The 24,984-nt window shown below is 43.0% G+C and overlaps 2 protein-coding genes across 2 annotated transcripts in view; one reads left to right on the top strand and one right to left on the bottom strand.

The window, feature by feature from the left end:
• The window catches only part of atxn2 (ataxin 2), a 250,745-nt gene extending 241,941 nt beyond the window's left edge, over nucleotides 1-8,804 (top strand). The window contains exons 25-26 of the mRNA XM_084323938.1: nucleotides 4,601-4,772; nucleotides 7,971-8,804. Of these exons, the coding sequence (XP_084180064.1) occupies nucleotides 4,601-4,772; nucleotides 7,971-7,999 (201 nt within the window). The 3' untranslated portion in view covers nucleotides 8,000-8,804. The remainder of the gene's footprint in view (nucleotides 1-4,600; nucleotides 4,773-7,970) is intronic.
• A 5,754-nt stretch (nucleotides 8,805-14,558) lies between these two features.
• Nucleotides 14,559-24,984, bottom strand: part of sh2b3 (SH2B adaptor protein 3) — a 327,691-nt gene continuing 317,265 nt past the window's right edge. The window contains exons 6-8 of the mRNA XM_084323763.1: nucleotides 20,032-20,246; nucleotides 19,419-19,599; nucleotides 14,559-18,902 (exon numbers count right to left, since the gene is read on the bottom strand). Of these exons, the coding sequence (XP_084179889.1) occupies nucleotides 18,508-18,902; nucleotides 19,419-19,599; nucleotides 20,032-20,246 (791 nt within the window). The 3' untranslated portion in view covers nucleotides 14,559-18,507. The remainder of the gene's footprint in view (nucleotides 18,903-19,418; nucleotides 19,600-20,031; nucleotides 20,247-24,984) is intronic.

The raw sequence follows: 24,984 nt of genomic DNA, 5'->3' as shown, positions 1-24,984 counted from the left end.
TGGGATTTGTACAGCACTTTGTTCAACTTTGTCAGTGCTATAAAGTTTAAACCTTTTTAAATCTTAGACAAACGAAACACTTTGCTTTCATGAAATATTGTAAGCCGTCATTTGAGGCTTTATAAAAGCAGCACAATGAACACGAATCTTGTCAGTGCCGAGTCCGACCTCATCTTAAACAACAAACAGCATTGCTTGTTGTATGTAGTTAACAAAGAGAGGCAGAGTTGATTTTGCAAAAAAAAAAGAAAAAAAAATTATTTTTTAATTTTTATTTGTAAATTTTATTTTCATATTCGAATCCCATGCCCATCGAACGAAGCTTCGAAGTATTTAAGACAGCCCTACCCCTTACATTTTTCTTCCATTAATTTTACTTGATATAACATAAATTTGTATAATATATACATTATGGTCTTGTCTTTCTATTATTATGGTCTGGTACGCGTCTATATTAATCCCAGCCGAAGAGTGCAAGAGCGCTTCCGCATTTTGCCCTGATTGGCCCCGGTAACGCCCTCCAAATGCGCATTTTCTTTTCCCCCGCTCAGACGCCGAAATGGAATACATGTATATTATCGCGACGCGATTCACTCGCAACGCCATAACGTTTTCCCTGTACATTGCAACGTTAACACAACGCAGCTGTCAACTGTACTTTACATATTATCCAAACGAGGACCACATGTACTTTACATATTATGGAATACATATCAATCAATCGCGTACCTCTTAGTTAGCTCAGTTAGCTGCATGTTAGCTCCATGTTAGCTCAGTTAGCTCATGTTAGCTCAGCAGTTAGCTCATGTTAGCTCAGTAGTTAGCTTCATGTTAGCTCCATGTTAGCTCAGCAGTTAGCTCATGTTAGCTCAGTAGTTAGCTCCATGTTAGCTCAGCAGTTAGCTTCATGTTAGCTCAGTAGTTAGCTTCATGTTAGCTCAGTAGTTGGGATAAAGGAGTCGGAGGCGGGCGTATCGAAGTTGAACCTAATTCCTTTATTCAACAGCAGCATAACAACAATGTCAACGTAGTCGAATCGATAGGTAGAATGATGTATCAAAGTTGAACCTAATTCCTTTATTCAACAGCAGCATAACAACAATGTCAACGTAGTCGAATCGATAGGTAGAATGAATGCTCGAGGCAGGAAGTGCTACACACAATATCGTCCGGGGGGAACTACTATTCCCAACAACAGTTCTGTGTGAATTATGTACAGTCACTACACAATCAATCAATCAATCATGTACCTCTTGCACGGCTGCGGCGCGGCGGCTGGCGTGGCTGAATAATGGTAGCAGTGATCGCCTGCTGCGTCCATCGCGTGTATATATATACCGTATTAGTATTAATAGCATATAGCAATAGCAATATATAGCAATAGCATATAGTATTAATGTGATTGACCAGCGTTTAACGCGTCGCGTGTATATATACCGTAATTCCTCTAATAGTAACCGGGTCTCAAATACAAGCCGGGTCTCTATTAATGGCCGGGTGCGCTCTTGAGCTAAGCAATTATAAGCCGGCCTCCTAATACAAGCCGGGTTACTAATATACTGAGCTGCATACTGAGCTAGTTACTTGATTTCACTTTGAAAACGTTGAAATGACCAGTGACCACCTGTAATTGCACTGTTTACTATTTCATACAGTACTTGGTTTCAATAAATGAACCCAGTACATTTTACTGGGTTCAAACTGACACAAAATGTTGATTTATTCATTATGATCAGTTTGAAAATTTGAAATATAGGCCTCCCTCTTATACAGGCCTCCTCCTAATACAAGCCTGGTACCCGTTACAGTTGAAACAAATACAAGCCGGGGTTACTATTAGAGGAATTACGGTATACCGTATTAGTATTAATAGCATATAGCAATAGCAATATATAGCAATAGCATATAGTATTAATGTGATTGACCAGCGTTTAATATGGCGTGTTCTGGCATCTGTGATTAGTGTTGAATGGGGGTCTCGCGTCGAACCAAGCGGCGACCTCACGCGGCGAGCACCTGGGTGAAGGAAAAGGAAATGCGCATTACCGTACTGGCGTATGGTGAAGAATGCAGAAGCGCTCTTGCACTCTTCGGCTGGGATTAATATAGACGCGTCTGGCACACACGTTTTCAGATTCCATAATAATTTCTAGAGTTTGAGGTCACACTTTATTACACATTATATATAAGTAACGTTAAAATGTGTTCGTACTACAGAGCTGTAATTATAGATTATATTAGGGCTGTCCCCGACTAAGGATTTGGATAGTCGACTATGATTGGCCGAAATTATAGACGTTTTTTTTTATCATTCCATTTGGGCTGTGGGGGTGCTTAATGTCTGACGGAAGGCTTCTTGTCCTCTGCAAAAGCATGCAATTGGTCCACTGATGGATACATCTTGATATTTGTCTAGTCTAGTGTGTTCATTAGATGGGTGAAATCCTATTTCAGTGCCTCTGTGCCTGTTTTCTTAGGCAGTTAGCCTCTGGTATGCGTGCCATTAGCGTTAGCCACGCTTCTAGGCCTCTTTTCTTTTGGAAAGAATGATATATATTTTTTTAATTAAAAATAAAAGAAGAATTATGATTTTTTATTTATTTTTTGTATTCGACTAAGAGGTTGGCAGTCGACTACGGCTCCTTTCAATCGATTAGTCGACTTCGACTAATAGGGGTCAGCCCTAGATTATAAGTAACAGTCAAATGTATTCATACTACAGAGCTGTAATCATAGATTATATATAAGTAATGTTAAAATGTATTCATAGTACAGAGCTGTATATATATATAATTACAGCTCTAGTATGAATACATTTTTATTTAATAAAAAAAAATTATTATGTTTTTGGTAGATTTTTTTTGTACTACCGGGCAGTCCGGTAGAGGGAGAGAGAGAGGAAGAACGGGAGACAGAGCGGGGGGAAGACATTCGACAAAGGACGCCGGGTCCGGGAATCGAACCCGGGTCGGTCGCTTCGCGACGCAGCGCGTTACATGGGTCGCCACTTGGGTGCCCGTAGTATGAATACATTTTAACGTTATAATTATAATATATATATATATTAAAGGACGGCCGGGTGGCGCAGCGGACATTGCGCTCGTCACCAATGCAAGAGACACCGGGTTCGAATCCGGCTGTCGGCGTTGCCTCCGGCTTTGGCCGGCCGTCATACTAACTCAATTGGCAGAGTTAGCGGGTGGAAGTCGATGGGTGGTAATCTGGACATTGTGGACAGCGACTCCTATAGGTCGGTTGGGGACGCCTGCACAGCAGAGACAGGAAAACGGCGGGGGTAGTGTGAGCCTCCTACACGTTACACCTCGCCAATGAGAGTCCGCGCTGGCAGGTGAAAAGATGTGACCGGCTGCCTCCTCGTGTGTCGGAGGGGACACGTGGCGAGCAACGTTCAAGACAGGGGAGGGTAGAATTGGCACAGCGAAATTGGGATGGGAGAAAAATTTAAAAAGGAGAAAAAGTGGATACAAAAAAAAAATATATATATAAGTAACGTTACACAGCTTGGTCTGTATTGATTGAACATTTTTATTTTGTATTTGTTATTCTGTATTCAGATTGTTCCCCCTATTGCAAGTTAGAATTTTTAAAGGGTCACTTCACCACACAGATTATTAGTGGTGAATATAGTAAAACACTAAACACAGCACTGTCCGATTATTAGTGGTGAATATAGTAAATGGGCACACTCTACCTATGGACATTAGGGAGGCTAGATAAAGCTATGGAACACCCTACCTATGGACATTAGAGAGGCTAGATAAAGCTATGGAACACCCTACCTATGGACATTAGGGAGGCTAGATAAAGCTATGGAACACCCTACCTATGGACATTAGGGAGGCTAGATAAAGCTATGGAACACCCTACCTGTGGACATTAGGGAGGCTAGATAAAGCTATGGAACACCCTACCTATGGACATTAGAGAGGCTAGATAAAACTATGGAACACTACCTATGGACATTAGAGAGGCTAGATAAAGCTATGGACATTAGAGAGGCTATATAAAGCTATGGAACACTACCTATGGACATTAGAGAGGCTATATAAAGCTATGGAACACTACCTATGGACATTAGAGAGGCTAGCACACTAAATATTTTCAAAAGTAATCTAAAAATGTATCTCTTACCTTCAGCCTGTATTCTATATTCAGCCTGTATTCTGCCACTCACTACACAGTGGATGTAAATTAGCAATTTTATAGTTTTCTATGCTGTTATTTTCTCCTTTATGCTCATTGTATGTCTTATTTGACTGTATTGTCTGCCGTAAAGCACTTTGGGCTTCAATTCTTATATGAAAGGTGTTATAAAGTTTATAATTATTTAGAATTTTGGGTGAATTGCCCGTTTAATGTTTCATCCGTTAGTGGTGGTGGGTCTGTGTGATATATTTTTGTGGGTCGTCACACTGATGACTGTCCATTGGAATCTATAGTTATGATGACGTCTCACCAGGTTGGTTGGCGCTGCAAACTGTATTGTTTTAAATCAATGAGGTGTATCCGTCTCTTGCTAACTTTGATTTCCCCTGTCCCTACCATCTGTCATCAGCTCCTGTCTCTCTCTCTCTCTCAGGCTCACATGCAGTCCGGCATGGTGCCATCCCACCAGCCTACCCACCCCCCCATGATGCTGATGGCCACCCAGGGCCCCCCGGGCGGGCCCCAGCCCCAGATGCCCCAGACGGCCCTCAACCCCATCCCCGTCTCCTCCACCACACACTTCTCCTACCTGGCACACCCACAAGGTACACACTTCTACCTGACACACCCACAAGGTACACACGTCTACCTGCCTGACACACCCACAAGGTACACTCCTTTAACACAATCTGCACCAAGAACGAGTTAACTCATTATTGCCCACCATGCGAATATCGCCAAAAACGAGTTAACTCGTTTTTATGATCGTTATTTCTTTTATTCGCTATATCTATTCATAATTCATGGCTGCAGCCTCTGCAGACCCTGGTGAATGTGTCTGAGCTGGCAGACGGTCAACACCGCCCTCTACTGCCTTGCAGAGATATTTCACTCCATTCAAAACGGTCTGGTGTGTTTTCTGAGCCGTGGGGGAGGGGTTTAAATACTCAGGCGAGGCAGGCCTTTACAACGATGGCATGGAACACTAACCCCGCCCGCCCGTTCATGTGTAACCCTCGGTAATGTCTAAAACTATATCCATTGAATAAAGACCTGGCGCTGAAGGGGGATCAGCGCCCCCTGCTGCTGGCGGTCAATGTGTTAACCAGCCAGTCTGTGAGTGCTGTAGTGTCTGCAGGTGGATGAGTGCAGGGCCCCGTTCCCCGTACCTGGCTAACTGAGTTAGCCGGATAATTTCCAGCATAGCCTGACTTAAGCCGGACCTTTCTGTTCTCCGACGCTCGATTGTCTAAATCACCATGACAACAGATCAAAAAGTTTGAGCCTGGTCGGGAGCAGGGTTAAGTTCAGTTAGCTGGATGAACCATGGCCACGCCCCCGCATAGAAATGCCAGCTCGCTTCCTGAAATTATTCTCACAGTCTAGATCTGCATTATACCATTCTGAATTATGTTTCTGTGCTTCGTTTTCCTAGAGGGGGCTTTTGAAATGTATAATAATAGAACTAAATGCTGATAATAAATCATATTCAGCCTATAGATTTACTTTGTCCTAAATAAAATAATGCACGTCATATACGGCGCTCGGAGTGCGATACACGCTGCATGTGGTTATTTTAATAACGGCGCATTGCAAATGTGAATCCCGCGGGGATATTTTTAATGAATGAATCGGCCGTTTGGCTCTGATTAGTTTCATATATTCTCCGCTGTAGATTTGCTTAACGGAGTGCCCGGATTGTGTTTCATTCAAGCATAAAATTGAAGTGTCTATGCGTGGATTGTGGTTTTTGTGGATTATGAATTACGAGGACTCTGAGGATTGTTGAATTGTATCATCACTCACACGTTATTGTGATATTGTAACTGGGATTAAAATGTCTGATGAGATGCGCTGTTTGACGGATTTGAGAAATTGAATGAGCCGTTGACGTCACATTAACACTTTGGCTGCCAGGAAACGCTTAAAAGCGTCATTCCCGGCCATGCTCAAGTTGCCGGAGGACGCTTTACAGCGTCCTTATATCAATTTTTCAAAAATCTGCGATCGGATTCATATGTCCCCTCCGCTGGCCTGAGATCCACCAGGAGGACCCACTGAGCTCTCTGGCGGTTCAGGAGCGCCATCTGGTGGCCGATCGGCGCAATCGCTTAACAGGAAGTGCTATGGAGGTTGTGCTGATCGGCCGTATTACTTCCGGGCACTCGCTATAGGTTCCGGGACTCGATCTCGACACACTACATAGCGATCGATTGCCAATAACTCGATAAACAACATTATTTGGACGTATATACCATTATACAAGCTGGAAATGGACCGGGTAAATCTACATCCCATAATGATAAAATTTCTACTCTACGATGATCGCCCAACGGCGCGCGGAGACTGGGGTGAGTTTTAGCGTGTAAAATTACCGTCTTCGATACTAACTGCTATGATCAACATTTGACCCACATTAGATGATTGGTATAACGCTGCCCACGGAATTATAAACGCCCCCTAGCCCATCCGGTCAACATCAGATGATGTGTAGTAACTTCTAGAAGTACGTCTAGTTGGAATTTTTTATATCGCGCTGATTGCCATAAAACTGTATTGCATCATCAATATAATGCATTTGGGGCTATAGATCACGTTCTGGAGAAAGCTGCAGAAAGAGATGAAAACATACTTATACATTAGACCATACTTTACTATGAATATGTGAATGAAAAAGTTTAACGTTGCTACACAATGAACAATACATATAGGACTTTGAATGGGCCCTAATAATGGCAATGTAGCAATAGAATTTAAAAAGTTATAGCCATGCAAAGAAGGGGTACTTCTCCATAGACAAATAGAGCCGGCAACCTATGGTATATCATGAATTTAACCCATGGCAACCAAAGTGTTAATGCATTTGAGAATAAAGAGATAAAACTTAATTCAAAAGAAAAATATTCGAAACACAGGTCTCTTGTCCATTGATGGATACACAATGGATATATCCCGTCTGGCACAGTGGTGCAACGGCCAGTGTTCGCTCCTGGCAAGCGGGCGACCCGAGTTCGAGACCCCGCGTTTCCAATATAATTTTTTTGGAATATAATATTAATGATTATACGCAAAAGTAGCCTAGTTTTAAGTTAAAATATTATAAATCTACATGCATTGAGGATGTCATTCTTTATATAGCTCTCAACGTGCACCAAATTTAATTATTCCTACATTGCAAAAAGAAGAAAAAGACTAGAAGAAGTGGGATTCGAACGCGGGTCGTCTGTGTGAAAGTCAAAACGACCAACCGTCACACCACAGTGCAGATAAGTAAAACATCCACCATACATCAATCAATGGGTAAGAGAGCCGTATCCTTATTCTGAAACAGTTGAACTAATTATTTTCGCTAGCAAGATCTCATTTGATTATCCATTCCATAAACCTACTGCCAGCAGGCAAGTTTAAAGAAATATAATCTGATTGATTGGGGTAATGAGGGACTTAAAATTAGCCTATAGATTATGCATTTAACTTGTCGGCGAGGCTATTGAGCCGTACTGCAATCTGTTAATAATCTTTTAAATCAATTAATCAATCAATGCCGTTAGAAAATCAGGATTTCTGCTATCGATACTTGCTGGCTTTTCAGCTGAGGCGGGCGCGCGCAATTATCCAGGGTCTCAAGTCTGGTTCGAGTTAACGAGACTGAATCCACCTTCGAGGAACAGGAAAATCCCGGCTTCAAACATCGGGTTAATTGAATCTGGATAATGGGACTCTTGATCGACTTAGTTGAACCAGGTACGGGGAATAGGGCCCTGTAGTGTCTGACTGTTGTTGTTGTTGTTTGTTTTCTACAGTGCAGACCCACCATCAGCAGCAGCTGTAGACAGCAGGGGGCATCGCTGAGCTGAGGGACCCTCTTCTGCCTTGCACTCCTCGTCTCAAACCTCCCAACCACCACAGAAGAAGACTGACCCCCCCCCCCCCTCCTCTCATATGCTCCACATCCGCACCCCCCCCCCCCGCCATCCACCCGCCCCTCCCCTTTGCAGACCAGGCAATAAGAGAATGTTAACAGATTGATGCAGTGACGAGATGTTTTAACAAGCTAAGAGTTCTAATAATGACCAGTTACAGGTTTGTCCCTTGTTCCCCCGTTCACATAGTGATCCTCTCTCACACACACACATGAAGACACACACCCGCCCTGGCAGAGGGTTCCCCTGCTACAAGCAACACGAGTCTGCTTGCCAATTATGAATCGAGAAAGAGAGAGAGAGAGAAGAAGAAGAATCAACTGGAACTTGTATTTAGTCTCCACCTTGATCATAAAAAAAAAAGAATTCTTCCAAGTTTTTCGACAGTTTAAACTGTTGCTGCTGCTTGTTTTCCAGACTACAGACGGTTTCTAACCAAACTAAACCATGACGACTACCAACACGACGAGAAGCTTCCTGTGAATTAACTCAACATGACGACGACCATGTTTTCTTTTTGTTTTGTTTTTTTGGGGAGGGGGGAGGGGCAGCCAGAGGAGGGGAGAAAACGTTATTTATGAAATTCTTGATGGCTGAGGCAATGAGAGCCTGCTCCTCACCCAAACATTATCTAACTTTTAAGTTAAAAAAAAAAAGAGAAAGAAAACAAAAAAGAGAACTTTTACTTTGTAGATAATATAAATAATTTAAAAAATGAGCAAAAAAATTTAAAAACAATAAAAAAGTTTTAAAAACTGACCGACGTTCGTCTGTGTGGTGCTTCCTCTAGTTGATATGGGGGTGCTCTTGGTGGGTTATGCTGATTGGACTGTTGAAGTGGCAACACTATATTGTTTTGAGAGCATCAAGAGAAGATCCATTTTTCATAATCGAATAAATCCAACTGTCGTTGGGAAAATTGGGTCCCTGGCAACACTGTTAGAAAAAATTGTACTTCTTCACTGTTTGAAGCCAGAAAGCTACAAGAAAAGTTACCGTTTCACTGTTTGAAGCCAGACAGCTACAAGAAAGGTTACTGTTTCACTGTTTGAAGCCAGACAGCTACAAGAAAAGTTACCGTTTCACTGTTTGAAGCCAGACAGCTACAAGAAAGGTTACTGTTTCACTGTTTGAAGCCAGAAAGCTACAAGAGAAGCTACTGTTTGAAGCCAGAAAGCTACAAGAAAAGCTACTGTTTCACGGTGGTTGTTTACAAAGTATTCTAGTCTTATGTTCGCTTTGCCCCAAAATGATTGTCTTCATTCATGGTATCAATAATTGTAAGATGTACACGTAAAGAAGTAAATATAAACCCATCCCTGTTCCCCAAAGCTGCACAGTGCACCTGTAATGTTTGTGTACTTAACACTTTAATCGCCGAAGACGCTGTTCAGCGTCTTTCCCCGTCATGCTTATTCTGCCGAAGACGCTGGACAGAAAACATCAAAAATCTGTGATCTAAATCATATTTCTCCCCCGGAGACATTATATGTACTGGTGAGCCCCTCTCAACTCTACAACGGTTCAAGAGCGCCATCTGGTGGCCGATCGGCGGATCGCCCAGGGCAGAAACAGGAAGTGGAAGCTGGTGCTCATTTCAATTCGGTCCGATCACTCGCTAATAGTCCCAGGACTCGAGCTGATCACAATGGATAGCAATCCGTTACCAATAACTCGATAAACAACATGATTTGGACGTATATACTATTATACAACCTGGAAATGGATCGGATATTTCGACATCCCATAATAGAAACATTTCTGTTCCACGCTCATCTCCCAATGGCGCGAGGAAGCTACGGTGAGTTTCAGTGTTATTTTTTAATGTCTTCGATACTAACTGCTCTAATGATCATATCACCCACACTAGATGAATGATATAACGTTGCCCACGGAATTATAAACGACCCCCCCCCCCCATCCGGTCAACATCAGATCATACGTAGTAACTCCTAGAAGCACGTCCAGTTGACATTTTTTTTTATCTCGCACAGATTCCTACCAAACTGTATTTGATCATCAATATAATGCATTTAGGGCTATAAATCAAGTTCTGGAGAAAGCTGCAGAAAACGATAAAAACATACTTATACTTTAGACCGTATTTTAGTATGAATATGTGAATGAAAAAGTATAACGTTGCTACACCCTGAACAATAGATATAGGACGTTGAATGGGCCATAGTAATGTCAATTTAGCAATACAATTTAAAAAGTTATAGCCCTGCAAAGAAGGAACTTCTCCATGTTAAATAGGGCTGGCGAAGGATGGTAAATTATGAATTTAACCCCGGCGATCAAAGTGTTAATGATTTATGTAAGGGATAATGTATAGCTATACTTTGTCATTGTCGCAAGATAATTGACCTCGGCTGTGCCTCGGTGTTCCAGAACGCAGTGTCGGTCAATTATTTTGCGACAATGACCGAGTATAGCTATACATTATCCCGCTTATTACATGGCTAACTTACTAACTATATACGTCATTCATTTTACACCATCGACAAGATGAGATCAAATGCAGACGCAGTTGTTCTGTTGCTCCTCTGGCGTTGGAGGAAATATCACAATGGGCTTGATTACACCTGATGCAGTGCAGCTGTGCATATGGTAAAGCTGAGTCTATTTAGGTTTGAATCTCGCAGTGTCAACGTATACATTATCCCGCTTATTACAGGGCTAACTTACCAACAATATAATAAATTGTACACCATCGACAAGACGAGATCAAATGCATGGTGTACTGTCGAGACCTGCCTCGGACAGGTGCTGCACAGCCGTGCTCTGCAGGCTGTGCGTGGTATAGCGCTGCGAGAGTCCGGCTGCGAGGCTATCTTTCCCCTAACGGCGGTCATTATTGCGCGTGGGGGACATACTTTACAACGAACATCTGACCAAAAGACCAGTGATGTCGTCAGCAGGTTTTATATATATTATATATATATATCTTCCTTACGTATTGACAAGTTTCAATTACCAATATTTGTCCAGTTTCACATAGGAATTAGTTTCTACTGAACTACACTCGCCATAATGATGAATGGGGGTCCACTTTGGTTACATTATTCTGAGTAACCGCCCGGGTCATGATTTCTGGAAAGAGACGTTGCTTTTGAAGTAATTTTTTTTTTTATATTTATTTTTACATGTGCTGAGTGTCATTCAGCTCCATTGTGTTGAATGACTGCAGATATTCTCCAAAACTAAGCAAATGGAACTGAAGCGATCTGGATGGATGACGACACTCTGGGTGAGAAGAGGTGTTGAACTGAAGAGATCTGGATGACGACACTCTGGGTGAGAAGAGGTGTTGAACTGAAGAGATCTGGATGATGACACTCTGGGTGAGAAGAGGTGGTGAACTGAAGAGATCTGGATGATGACACTCTGGGTGAGAAGAGGTGGTGAACTGAAGAGATCTGGATGATGACACTCTGGGTGAGAAGAGGTGTTGAACTGAAGAGATCTGGATGATGACACTCTGGGTGAGAAGAGGTGGTGAACTGAAGAGATCTGGATGATGACACTCTGGGTGAGAAGAGGTGGTGAACTGAAGAGATCTGGATGATGACACTCTGGGTGAGAAGAGGTGGTGAACTGAAGAGATCTGGATGATGACACTCTGGGTGAGAAGAGGTGGTGAACTGAAGAGATCTGGATGATGACACTCTGGGTGAGAAGAGGTGGTGAACTGAAGAGATCTGGATGATGACACTCTGGGTGAGAAGAGGTGGTGAACTGAAGAGATCTGGATGATGACACTCTGGGTGAGAAGAGGTGGTGAACTGAAGAGATCTGGATGACGACACTCTGGGTGAGAAGAGGTGGTGAACTGAAGAGATCTGGATGATGACACTCTGGGTGAGAAGAGGTGGTGAACTGAAGAGATCTGGATGATGACACTCTGGGTGAGAAGAGGTGGTGAACTGAAGAGATCTGGATGATGACACTCTGGGTGAGAAGAGGTGGTGAACTGAAGAGATCTGGATGATGACACTCTGGGTGAGAAGAGGTGGTGAACTGAAGAGATCTGGATGATGACACTCTGGGTGAGAAGAGGTGGTGAACTGAAGAGATCTGGATGATGATACTCTGGGTGAGAAGAGGTGGTGAACTGAAGAGATCTGGATGATGACACTCTGGGTGAGAAGAGGTGGTGAACTGAAGAGATCTGGATGATGACACTCTGGGTGAGAAGAGGTGGTGAACTGAAGAGATCTGGATGATGACACTCTGGGTGAGAAGAGGTGGTGAATTGAAGAGATCTGGATGATGACACTCTGGGTGAGAAGAGGTGGTGAACTGAAGAGATCTGGATGATGACACTCTGGGTGAGAAGAGGTGGTGAACTGAAGAGATCTGGATGATGATACTCTGGGTGAGAAGAGGTGGTGAACTGAAGAGATCTGGATGATGACACTCTGGGTGAGAAGAGGTGGTGAACTGAAGAGATCTGGATGATGACACTCTGGGTGAGAAGAGGTGGTGAACTGAAGAGATCTGGATGATGACACTCTGGGTGAGAAGAGGTGGTGAATTGAAGAGATCTGGATGATGACACTCTGGGTGAGAAGAGGTGGTGAACTGAAGAGATCTGGATGGACGGGGTGAACTGCCCCTTTAAGTTAACCCTTTCACTGCGACAATACAGAAGGTATTTCACTGCCACACGACGAAGGGTTAACCCTTTCGCTGCCACACTACATGTTAACCCTTTCACTACCACACTACAGGTTAACCCTTTCACTACAACACTACAGAAGGTTAACCCTTTCACTACCACACTACAGAAGGTTAACCCTTTCACTGCCACACTACAGAAGATTAACCCTTTCTCTACAACACTACAGAAGGTTAACCCTTTCACTACCACACTACAGACGTTTGCAGTGTGGTAGTGAAAGGTTAACCTTCTGTAGTGGTAGTGAAAGGGTTAAAACGCTCGCTGATGGAACATGATCAACAAATATTTTGGACATACAGAACATTTCCATATATTTTCTTAGCCTGGAAAGTTTAGAATTCCATGGCCATGTTCTCCACCACCACAGCCACACAGTAACTTGAGGTTGTATTATTAAAAAAAAATTGGTTGAATAATAAATGACATTACTTTGGTAACTTACCATTTAAAAAAGGCAAATATGGTCTATGGTAGGAACAGCGGTTACTTGAAACCAGGCAGGTCCACTAGGGGGCGCGCTTGAGCTTCAGAGTAGACGCCACCAATACTGTACAGTCTGGCTTACTTGATACAGTGGGGAGAACAAGTATTTGATACACTGCCGGTTTTCCAGGTTTTCCCCACTTACAAAGCATGTCATAGGTACACTACAACTGTGTCCTGCAGCGCACGCAAGGTCCCCCTGCTCAAGCCAGGGCATGTCCAGGCCCGTTTGAGTTTCGGCCATCTGGATGATCCAGAGGAGGAATGGGAGAAGGTCATGTGGTCTGATGAGACCAAAATAGAGCATTTTGGTATAAACTCCACTCGCCGTGTTTGGAGGAAGAAGGAGGATGAGTACAACACCAAGAACACCATCCCAACCGTGAAGCATGGATGTGGAAACAATTCTTTGGGGATGCTTTTCTGCGAAGGGGACAGGAGGATGAATGCACCGCATTGAGGGGAGGATGGATGGGGCCATGTATCGCGAGATCTTGGCCAACAACATCCTTCCCTCAATAAGAGCATTGAAGATGTGTCGTGGCTGGGTCTTCCAGCATGACGACGACCCAAAAACACACAGCCAGGGCAACTAAGGAGTGGCTCCGTAAAGAAGCATCTCAAGGTCCTGGAGTGGCCTAGCCAGTCTCCAGACCTGAACCCAATAGATCTTTGGAGGGAGCCGAGTGTGTTGCCCAGCGATGGGCCGAAACCTGAATGATCTGGAGAAGATCTGTATGGAGGAGTGGGACAGAATTCCTCCTGCAGTGTGCAAACCTGGTCAAGAACTACAGGACGCGTCTGAACCCTGTAATTGCAAACATACGGTAGGTTTCTTTACCATTATATTAAGTTCAGTTTTTCCTGATGTATCAAATACTTATTTCATGTAGTCAAATAAAAATCATACAATGTGATTTTCTGGATTTGTCTTAGATTCCGTCTCACAGTTGAGGTGTACCTATCATAAAACATTAGACCTCTACATGCTTTGTAAGTGAAAACCTGCAAAATCAAATACTGTATCAAATACTGGTTCTCCCCACTGTATAAACGGAGGGTAAAATATTTAATATGAATTTCTTTTAATCAGACTAAACTAAAATAAAAATGCCTGCATCAAAACAAAACTGATATAGGAAAATGTTTTTATTTATTTAGTTAGTCGAGGAACAGCCCTAATATATACACATACACACTTGACTGAAATGGGATCCTAAAACAACTAATGTAAATAAAGGTAAATCTACAAACAACCACAAACACCACAAGAAGAAATACACAAACATGACAAGATTGTATAATTTTTTTTCTTGGTTAGCTTTATTTTACAAAATGTCAAATATACAGTTGATATATATTTATATAATTTAGAATGCTTATTGTAACTGAATGGAGTCGGAAGCCTTGGTGAGGAGGACTGAGCTGGCATGTTTACAGTGCTGACGGGACAGAACCAACAGTATTGAGAACACATTAAATTCATCAACTGGACCTTTCTCGTTTTCAAACCGCACACAGTGAGGTCTGAAAAGGCAGAGGTGATGAACGCATGGAAATCAATCATTTAATGCATCCAGGGCCTTGGTGTGTAGAGGAACGACGGGCAGTGCGAGCCCTCCCTCCAGCAGCCTTTCCCCAAAAATACAATGAGCAGATTTGCTGCTGCCGTTATATATCGGGTTTTTTCTCTTCAATAAAAAAATATGACCCAAGTGCAAAGACTGAATTCACACACTAAAAAAAAGTCGACCATGTTAAAGCGTTCATTTGTTCCCAAAGTGCCACTAGAGTTAATTTGTTCCCAAAGTGCCACTAAAGATTTAATTTGTTCCCAATGTGCCACTAAACTGTTCATTTGTTCCCAATGTGCCATTAGGCGGCACGGTGGTGAAGTGGTTAACACTTGCCTCACAGCTAGAAGGTCCAGGGTTCGATTCCCGCTTGGGGACCAGGTCTCCGCGTTGCCAGGTACCCAGGTGGGGTATCTCCCAGGCCTTTCTGTGTGGAGTTTGCATTCTCCCCGTGCTCGCAAGGGTCCCCCCCCCCCCCCCCGGATAGGATAAACCCAATGGAAAACATGCACAACAGATCGCTAACGCTGTCGCATCCCTGACGAAGACGGACAGGAGCACTTGGATTGGTTCCCGGGGCGCGGCCCCTCGCCGACGCCCCTATCTGCTCCCGGCTGCCCTTGGGGGGGGGGGGGGGGGGGGGGGGGAATGGGTCAAGTGCGGAGACTCAATCGCATCGGCGACCCAACTAACTGCATGTGTGTGTGTGTGTTCCTGTGTGTCTGCCTGCATGCAAAATAAAGACTTCTCCATAGTCCAGTCATTAAATGTTGTTCTGCGCCACATCACGACCCTCAAAGTTCTCAAAGTGGAAACGCAACAGCAGCTTTTCAAAGGCACAGTCGTTCTCCCTGACCTGAGGAGAGAGGACCGATAGACACTACTATAGTCATGATACCGTTGCTTTCTTTTTGCTAAACAGAACAGACGTCTAGACGCCTCAGGCAGAGGAGGGGCTTAGTTAGAGGCAGAGATATCTTAAAGGAGCTTGGGGTGTGAGGTGTTTAAAGGAGCTTGGTGTAAAGGAGCTTGCTGTGTGAGGTGTTTAAAGGATCTTAAAGGAGCTTGGTGTGTGAGGTGTTTGGCTCATGGTTTAAAAGGGCCAATAAATGAACTATAATGTGTTCATTTATTGTTGTTAATCTGGTTTGGCTGGTGGTTTGGTGTTAATCTGGTTTGGCTGGTGGTTTGGTGTTAATCTGGTTTGGCTGGTGGTTTGGTGATAATCTGGTTTGGCTGGTGGTTTGGTGTTAATCTGGTTTGGCTGGTGGTTTGGTGTTAATCTGGTTTGGCTGGTGGTTTGGTGTTAATCTGGTTTGGCTGGTGGTTTGGTGATAATCTGGTTTGGCTGGTGGTTTGGTGTTAATCTGGTTCGGCTGGTGGTTTGGTGATAATCCGGCTCTACCCTCCCACACATCAAACCATGACTATTTTCCATTGTGTTGGTCTGAAGTCGCGCAAAAGCGCTGATCTAAAATCAGCGTTGCATTGTTCTCTCTCGAGTTGATGGGGGACCCTGGTGTAAATAAGACAAAAGTCTTTCTCTGGTCTGCATCCCCTTAACAATTGTGTGTATTGAGCTGTACTGTATTCTGTACCCATTCTGCAATCTGTTAAATAAAGTTTTCAATCAATCCCGAGGCTGGCGCACGGATTCGGCCGTACTAATCAATATCACCGGTGACTTTACATGTCGTTACTCTCTTCCCCTTTTCCCCCCCCCAGTTCCTTTTTCCTTTTTCTATAAAATAATCTGTGTATACAAAATAGACGTCGTTTTTTTTCCAAAGCTGCATACATTTAAATGTATTTAACATGTATAAAAATATATTTAACATGGAGGAATATTGCGGGAGCAATATTGAAAACCTTACAAAAGAGTTACGTCTGCTATGGAGAGAGGGAGAGGAATGACGGCTCCCTTTCACGGCCATTTATGACGGAGAGGAGAAGGGCAGGGGTGACCTCTGAGACCCACGGTTTTGTCTATGCTTTTGAGCGAAAGCTCTGTCCCATTAGGGGCTATTAATCCAACCTGTGAGTGAAAGAGGAGAACCTAAGCCAAGCACACATTAAAAAGACAAAGATAACTCGGTTTAGGTCATTTTGCAAGAAGTCTTTCCACTTTTTGAGACCGATTCATGGACTGGAACAGTTTTACCAAACTATATCCCTCCACAAAAGTTCAAACATTTGCATGAATGTTCCGATATGTTGTTGGCCCAGGCGCTGGGTGACAGCGACACATGTCTCTCCCATGTAGAACAACCTCACGTTTATAAAAAAGAAATACAATTTTAAAAAAGAAATAAAATAAAAATATTCCACAAAATACATTCATTATGGACTCAGGTTGGAGGCTGTTGGATTTTGACACTGGAGAACGTACACCCAGCATTAACTGTGTGTGTTTACGTACGTGTGTGTATGTGTGTTCTGTAATACACAGTCACTCATGTGACTTTCAGTTCACCATCATCAATTACCATGAAGTTCATACTGTGCACCATGTGAGGCTGGGCTAGAAACGCCATGACGTGTGTGTGTGTACGTGTACGCGTGTGTGTGTGTGTACGTGTGTATGTGTACGCGTGTGTATATATATGGAGCTGTCTGTTAGAGGGTCGTGTGAGATAACCATGGTTGTCTATGGAGCTCTGTGGTCCATAGAAATATATGTATTTGGTATCGACGGCTCTCTGTGGGTGGGGGGTCACAGAAACATGGTCGTCTATGGCCCTCAACAGGTACTTCATGGGCCTCTGTACGAATATGTACATTGTTGTCTATGGCCTTCCGTGTGTGTCATAGAACATGGTTGTCTATGGGCCTCCTTAGGAACCTGTGCTTTTGGTCTATGGCCTCCTATAGGAATGTTGGCCTTGTATAGGAACACTGACCTTCCATGTTTGAACATATGCTGGTTGTCTATGGCACTCTGTTGGAGGATATACTGGTTGTCTATGGGACTGTTGGAACAGATACTGGACTCCGGAGCTCATAAAAACATGGACTGGTTGTCTATGGCCCGTGGTTTGGTGTTAATCTGGTTTGGCTGGTGGTTTGGTGTTAATCTGGTTTGGCTGGTGGTTTGGTGTTAATCTGGTTTGGTGTTAATCTGGTTTGGCTAGTGGTTTGGCTGGTGGTTTGGTGATAATCTGGTTTGGCTGGTGGTTTGGTGTTAATCTGGTTTGGCTGGTGGTTTGGTGTTAATCTGGTTTGGTGTTAATCTGGTTTGGCTGGTGGTTTGGTGTTAATCTGGTTTGGCTGGTGGTTTGGCTGGTGGTTTGGTGATAATCTGGTTTGGCTGGTGGTTTGGTGTTAATCTGGTTTGGCTGGTGGTTTGGCTGGTGGTTTGGTGATAATCTGGTTTGGCTGGTGGTTTGGTGTTAATCTGGTTTGGTGTTAATCTGGTTTGGCTGGTGGTTTGGTGTTAATCTGGTTTGGTGTTAATCTGGTTTGGCTGGTGGTTTGGTGTTAATCTGGTTCGGCTGGTGGTTTGGTGATAATCCGGCTCTACCCTCCTGAATACTGGTTGTCTATGTGTCTCTGGAGGTCATAGGAACATGTACTGGTTGTCTATGTGCCTCTGGAGGTCATAGGAACATGTACTGGTTGTCTATGTGCCTCTGGAGGTCATAGGAACATGTACTGGTTGTCTATGTGCCTCTGGAGGTCATAGGAACATGTACTGGTTGTCTATGGCCCGCTTGCGTCCCCTCTCCGGCTCCAGCTCATAGTCCGAGTCCCGTTGAGGGATGGGGGGGGGGTGGGGGTTGGGGTGGCGCAGCAGAGGCCTCCTGCCCACCGACTCGCTCCGGCGCAGGGTGATCTGCACGTGGGTGGGGGGCTCCGGGAGGGGGCGCAGGGTGATCTGCACGTGGGTGGGGGGCTCCTGGAGGGGGCGGGGGTGGGGGTGCAGGAAGTGGTGTCCTGACTGGGAGACAGGGCCTGGAGTGGAGGTGGAGGGGAGGGGGCTGGGCAGACGAGCCAGGCTGCAGTGAGCCAAGCTGGGCTCTGAGCTCCAGCGGTGCAGGGAGAAGGGAACCAGGACCGCTGCTGAGACATGACCTGAGAGAGAGAGGTAGAGAGGGAAAGAGGGAGAGAGAGAGAGAGAGAGAGACAGACAGAGAGAGAGACGGAGAGAGACAGAGAGAGAGGGAGAAGCACTTTGAGCTACAATGCTTGTATAAAAGGTGCTCTACAAACAATGTGTATTATTATTATTATTATTAGTCCATATCCACTAGGGATGGGCGTGAGTAATCGCTCGTAGCTATGAGAAAAATCGATCTTGAATTATTATTAATTAAAATAAAATAAATTACATATTTGTTTCACATGTATGTGTAAGATTATAACTGTTTGTTGGTTTCCTTAAACATATATGTGAATGAACAAAAGTAAGTTTAAAAAAAAATATATATATATTCAAATATATCTTATTTTTCTTTTGTCTTTTTTCTTTTCCTTTTACGAGTAATACACAATCACTCGAGTATAGCATGCGATCAATCGATCTGGATTTGTCTTAAAAATGCCCATCCCTATTATCCACTAATCCCCTGATGTGTCTGGGCTGCTCACCCCCCGCTGTGCCGGAGCCCCCCCCCGCCACCACGAAGCTGGACAGGGTGACGTCGCAGGCCGCGCCGCACTCCAGGGGGATGGGCGAGAGGCGGAAGTGACTGAGCATGTCCATGACGGAGGGGAAGCGCAGGTGCTGCACGCGGCACTGACCCCAGTCCGTCAGAGACAGCCGCAGGTGCTGCAGGGAGGGGGGGGGGGGGAGAGAGAGAGAGAGGGGGGGGGAGAAGAGAGAGAGAGAGAGAGAGGGGGGGGGGAGAAGAGAGAGGGAGAGAGAGAGACAGAGAGGGGGGAGACCACAGCATGTCACTCAAATACCAATGGAGTTCGCTTTACAAGAAACAGGGATGGGAGATTGATTGATTGATTGATTTTTATTGTGGAGTAAAGACAGCATCCAAGGGATAAAAAAAATTTGAGCACTTATTTCCTTCATGGTCCCTGATTTTGGACATGGACAGACATCATAAAACATACAGCATCATAATAAAACCATAGAGCATCATAATAAATCATATAGCAACCCGTCCTGCAGGTGTCTCTCTAGTTCACCTCCTGTCCTGCAGGTGTCTCTCTAGTTCACCTCCTGTCCTGCAGGTGTCTCTCTAGTTACCTTTGCCTTCCCCTGGTAGTTGAAGGTGAGGACGTAGTCCCCGCGACGCGTCTCGCTCTGCCGCACCAGGAAGACCCCGTGGCCGACCAGCCCGGAGCTCTGCACCAGGTGGGCTGCCTTCACCCTGGAGATGGGTCCGTGGAACCAGGGGTAGGAACACAGGAAGTGATCCGTCTTGTGGTACACCTGCTCCGGAGGGGCAAAGGTCACAGAGCCTGGAGGAGATGGGAGGCGAAAGGGGTGTGAATAAAATCTAATGAAATTACTCTATTAATTAGTAACTGTGTGTTACTGGTCCTTCTGTTATATTGACTGACTACTTGTGGTGTTTCAGGGATTAAAGAATTTTCAATGGAATCAATACACTACTACTACTTATTTTTTTCATATATATTTTTTTCATTTTTGGATGAAAGGCACAGGTACAGGCATACAATGCACATACAACATAATTTAAATTATTTGCCAACTACAAGCATTGGCTTGCCCCTTGCCTCATTTAAAATAAAAAAATTCTACCCCCAAACCCCTGCACCAACCACTGTTGACAAAAAAAAACCAACCCCCCAACCCACCCCGTCATAGGCCTGAAAAGAAAAAGAATTGAGCAAAGATTTCAACAATACTTAAAGCTAAAGAATCATCATCATTAAGGAGCAATAATTTGGGACAACAGGGAATATGTTTTTGTAATACTTTAGATAGATAATTAGTTATCTGTTCCCAGAAACGTTTGACTGTGGGGCATTCCCACATCATATGTGTAAAAGTACCAGTAGTATTTAGAGAACAAAATTTACAGTTTGGTGAAATAGCACGTCTCATTCTATAAGCTTTCTGGGGGGTTAAATATGTTTTATAGACAAAATTGAAATGAATCTGCTGATGATTTGGGTTTCGTGATGCCATGATAATATTTCCCCAAACTCTGGTCCAATTGATAGATTGATGGTGTTCTAATCCCAATTCTGTGCTCCACGATTGGATAACGGGTATTAACGAAGTACATCTTTGTGATAGATCTTTATAAATTATAGAAACTTGACCTTTGGACAGACCTGCAGTTTTTTTTAGAGAAAGTAACTAAGGGGTGAGTAGTTGGTTTGGTCCATGGAACTCCATAGGCTCGCATAGCCGAACGGAGCTGTAAATATAAAAAAGGAGGTGCCAGGTAAGTTATATGACTCTTTCAGATCTGAGAATGATCTTAAACCATTGTCATCCATAACATCGGCAAGTACATGAATGCCACAATTGGACCATGATTGAGCTACAAAACAGCGGCCTCCGCTAAGCAATAAAGGGTTATGGAATAAGGGAGTCTGTTCATGCCACTTAGTATCCCATTTAAGTAACTTTTCATATTTGCGCCATAAAGATATGGCATGCGCTATTATCGGACCATAACGTAATCTACACTGCTTTAGTGAAATATCTGTGAATGTCTTGTAAACGAATCGGTGCCACAATATGTTTTTCAATATTAAGCCAGGGGGCCTCAGAATTTAAATTAAACCAACTCAACAGAGGACGAAATGATAACGCTTGAAAATATAACTTAAAATTTGGTACAGCTAAACCGCCAGATTGCCGCTCATTTTGTAAGGTAGTAAGTTTAACCCGAGCTCGCTTGCCTCGCCATATACATTTTGAGACTGCTCTATGTACATTTTCCCAATGAGCAACAGGGGCAATAGGAATCATGGAACTACAGAAGTTTACTCGAGGTAATATGTTCATTTGATAATAGAGACTCTTCCGGAAAGGGAGACAGGTATATTACACCATCGATTGAGATCATCTATGATTGACCTAATGCAGGGGTGCATGCGGCTCTTTGCCCGTCAATGTGCGGCTCTTCCATCCATTTTTTTTTTTTCTTTTTTAAACATTTACAATTTTTTTTAAATTGTCCATTTGCATGTTCTTGGTATCTGAATCTAGGGACATATATGGATCAGTGTCAGAAATAGTGTGTCTGTTACTAGGCTTGAGTAAATTGTAATGAACCGAAGGAGAATATCAATTCTATTTAAAAAAAAATATATTTTTGACTGTGAATAACACCATGCTAAAATTTACCAGACCTGAAAAATCTAACCAAATGAATAAAAGGAAGATGATTAAACATCTTTTTTATAACGTAGATTTCTCCACCATTTTTCATCATATTGCAACACCGTTTTTTGCAAGACGTTCACAGAAAGGTAGAGAAACTAACTGTGTTCTGTTTTATGGCAATAACGTTCAGGTTTGTGGGAGATAATCCCAAAAAATAAGAGAAATAAAAAAGTTAATCCAGAAGTCAGATGATTGACAGGGGCTGGTGTGAGCTGGGTAGGGTAGTTTTTCTAAATTTGAAAGCCCTGTGTCTCTTCCTTCAAAAGACTACACTCACTTTTGGATGTGCCACTTCCTCCTGTCAATATGCGCCGGTTTCCGACTCAATGCCCTGAGATTTCTATAATCTTATATTTCACTAATAACAGTTAAAATAATTGGTAAACAAACGTAATGCTGAAAATATACACTTTCACTGTATATCTCGGCTTAAGAGGTTAACCCTGTGAGGCCCAAATTAAAAAGACATTAGCAACTTCAGAGGCCAGAGGGTGGGACATATAAACACATTACTATCAAATAGCATTGTGAGGCTGAACAACCGGACCAATTGACTATACAGGTGCTTAAAGGGGAACTATCTTATAAATGGCCTTTTTCAGTGTTTACCATTGTTTCTTAGCTATGTGGACTTATATTAATAGGATCTATGTCTCTAATTCTCATATTGGCGCTTTCTTCCAATTCTCCTCTCACAATATTCACCCTCACTGAACTGAGTCATCTGAAAATGTGCATATCTGTGATGTCAGAGATTTCTCAGCTGCATAATAATGTGGCAGTTGATGTGGCAGTTGGCACCAGGCCACACAGTGGTTGGAGCCCAGCCTCAAAACGGCTTAAGATCTTGAGGTACAAAAATGCGGTTTTTGAGTACTTGATTAGAAATACAAAACAATGCATTTTTTTTGAAAAAAACCTAGGTGTTCCATAGACTCACAGGAATTGTGTAAAAGTGCCCAAATAGTGAAAGAAATAGTAAAATAGTTCCCCTTTAACATTTTTTAAATAAACGTTCTTTTTTTAAATGGCTAAAAGTGATTTTGTAATTTTGCAACCGTGGGTCTCACAGGGTACTTTTAACCCTGTGAGGCCCAAATAAAAAAGACATTAGCAACTTCAGAGGCCAGAGGGTGAGACCTATAAACACATGAAGGGTGCCGTGACTGAAAAAAAAGGTTGAGAAACGCTGGTAGATGGTGTGGCTCTTTGTGTTACCACAGTAATTTTTGTGGCTCTTAGTCTCTGACTGGTTGGCCACCCCTGACCTAATGGTTCTATTGTAGTTTACAGACACAATTTTTTCAATTGAAGGAAATATATCAATACCAAGATATTTAAATTGGGTTACAACCGGGATCTCATGGTCAAGCACAGAGTTAGGAGTGGTTCTTAGGTACATTAGTGCTGATTTGGTCCAGTTTATTTTATAACTTGAAATTGAACAGAATTTTTTTTAAATTTGCAGGAGGCTTGAGAGGGAATGAGATACATTCTCCATATATAACAAGATGTCGTCCGCATAGAGCGAAATATGATTATCAGTAGAATTTACAGATTGGCTTAATGTTTTCTGATTGCCGTATAGCTTGGGCTAAAGGTTCAAGGGATAAAATAAACAAGCTTGCAGAAATCTGATCCCCTTGCCTACTTCAATGAGTGATTTTGAAAGGAGGAGAACTAATATTTCCAGTTATAACACTGGCTGATGGATAAAAAAATATTATTTTTACCATATTTATGAAATTTTGACCTAGTCCCATATGTTTCAGTACAGCCCAAATATAGGTCCACTCCAGACGGTCAAAGGCCTTTTCTGCGTCAACAGAGAGAACAGCTGACGACACTTTAGCATGAGAGGCGGAGTTGACAATGTGAAGGAGACGTCGCAAATTATCAGACGAAAGCCTTTTTTGAACAAAACCACTTTGATCTGGGTGAATCAGTTTAGGTAAAAACTTTTCAAGACGGCAAGATAATACTTTAGAAAATAGTTTGGCATCTGTATTAATTAAAGAAATAGGGCGCCAATTAGAACACTGGTTTGGATCTTTACCTTTTTTTAATAAAAGAGAGATTAGGGACATATTCACGTCTCTCCCTAAGGAGCCTTTAGATATGGATATATTAATCATTTCAAGTAGTAGTGGGCCTAAAACGTCCCAGAACCTCAAATAAAATTCAGGGGGAATGCCATCCCACCCTGGAGACTTGCCTTTATTCATAGTTTCGAGAGATGTTTTGAGTTCTTGTAATGATATAGGAGCACCCATTAAACTTGATTCAACTGGTGACAAAACAGAGAGGTTAAGGCCACTTAAAAAAGATTCAATCTCTTCAGAGGAGCACTCGCCTTCTGTAGTATATAAATCATTATAAAATTTAGCAAATCTTGTATTGATTAATTTTGGATCTGTAAGCAGCTCACCATTTTCTGATGTAACAGGAGTAATATTTCCTACAAGATCACTATTGCGTAGTTTGTTGGCCAGTATTTGACTCTGTCGACTACCATGAAAGTATTGATTTACTCTACCTTTATGGATGGGGGATTCGGCTCTTTTCCTGATAAGATTGTTTAGTTCACTCTTAACATTGGCTAGTGTAGCGGCAGTCTGCTAAGAGTAATGCCTCTGTTGAGATAGGTCCAAGGTAGACAGCATGGTTTCTAATTCAGATATTCGTTTTAGCTGAGATTTATTAAGACTTGAAGAGAAAGTAATAGCATTATTTCTGACAAAGCCTTTAGTGGCGTCCCAAAGTATCCTGAAATCATCCACGGAGTTATTATTAATCAATAAAAATTGGGCTAGCTCAGACTGAAATTGCTCA

Source organism: Notolepis coatsorum, assembly GCF_963971535.1.
Source record: "Notolepis coatsorum genome assembly, chromosome: 10".
NCBI classification, from domain to species: domain Eukaryota; kingdom Metazoa; phylum Chordata; class Actinopteri; order Aulopiformes; family Paralepididae; genus Notolepis; species Notolepis coatsorum.
The sequence above is the reverse complement of the archived record's forward strand: the minus strand, read 5'-3'. Positions and strand labels throughout refer to the sequence as shown.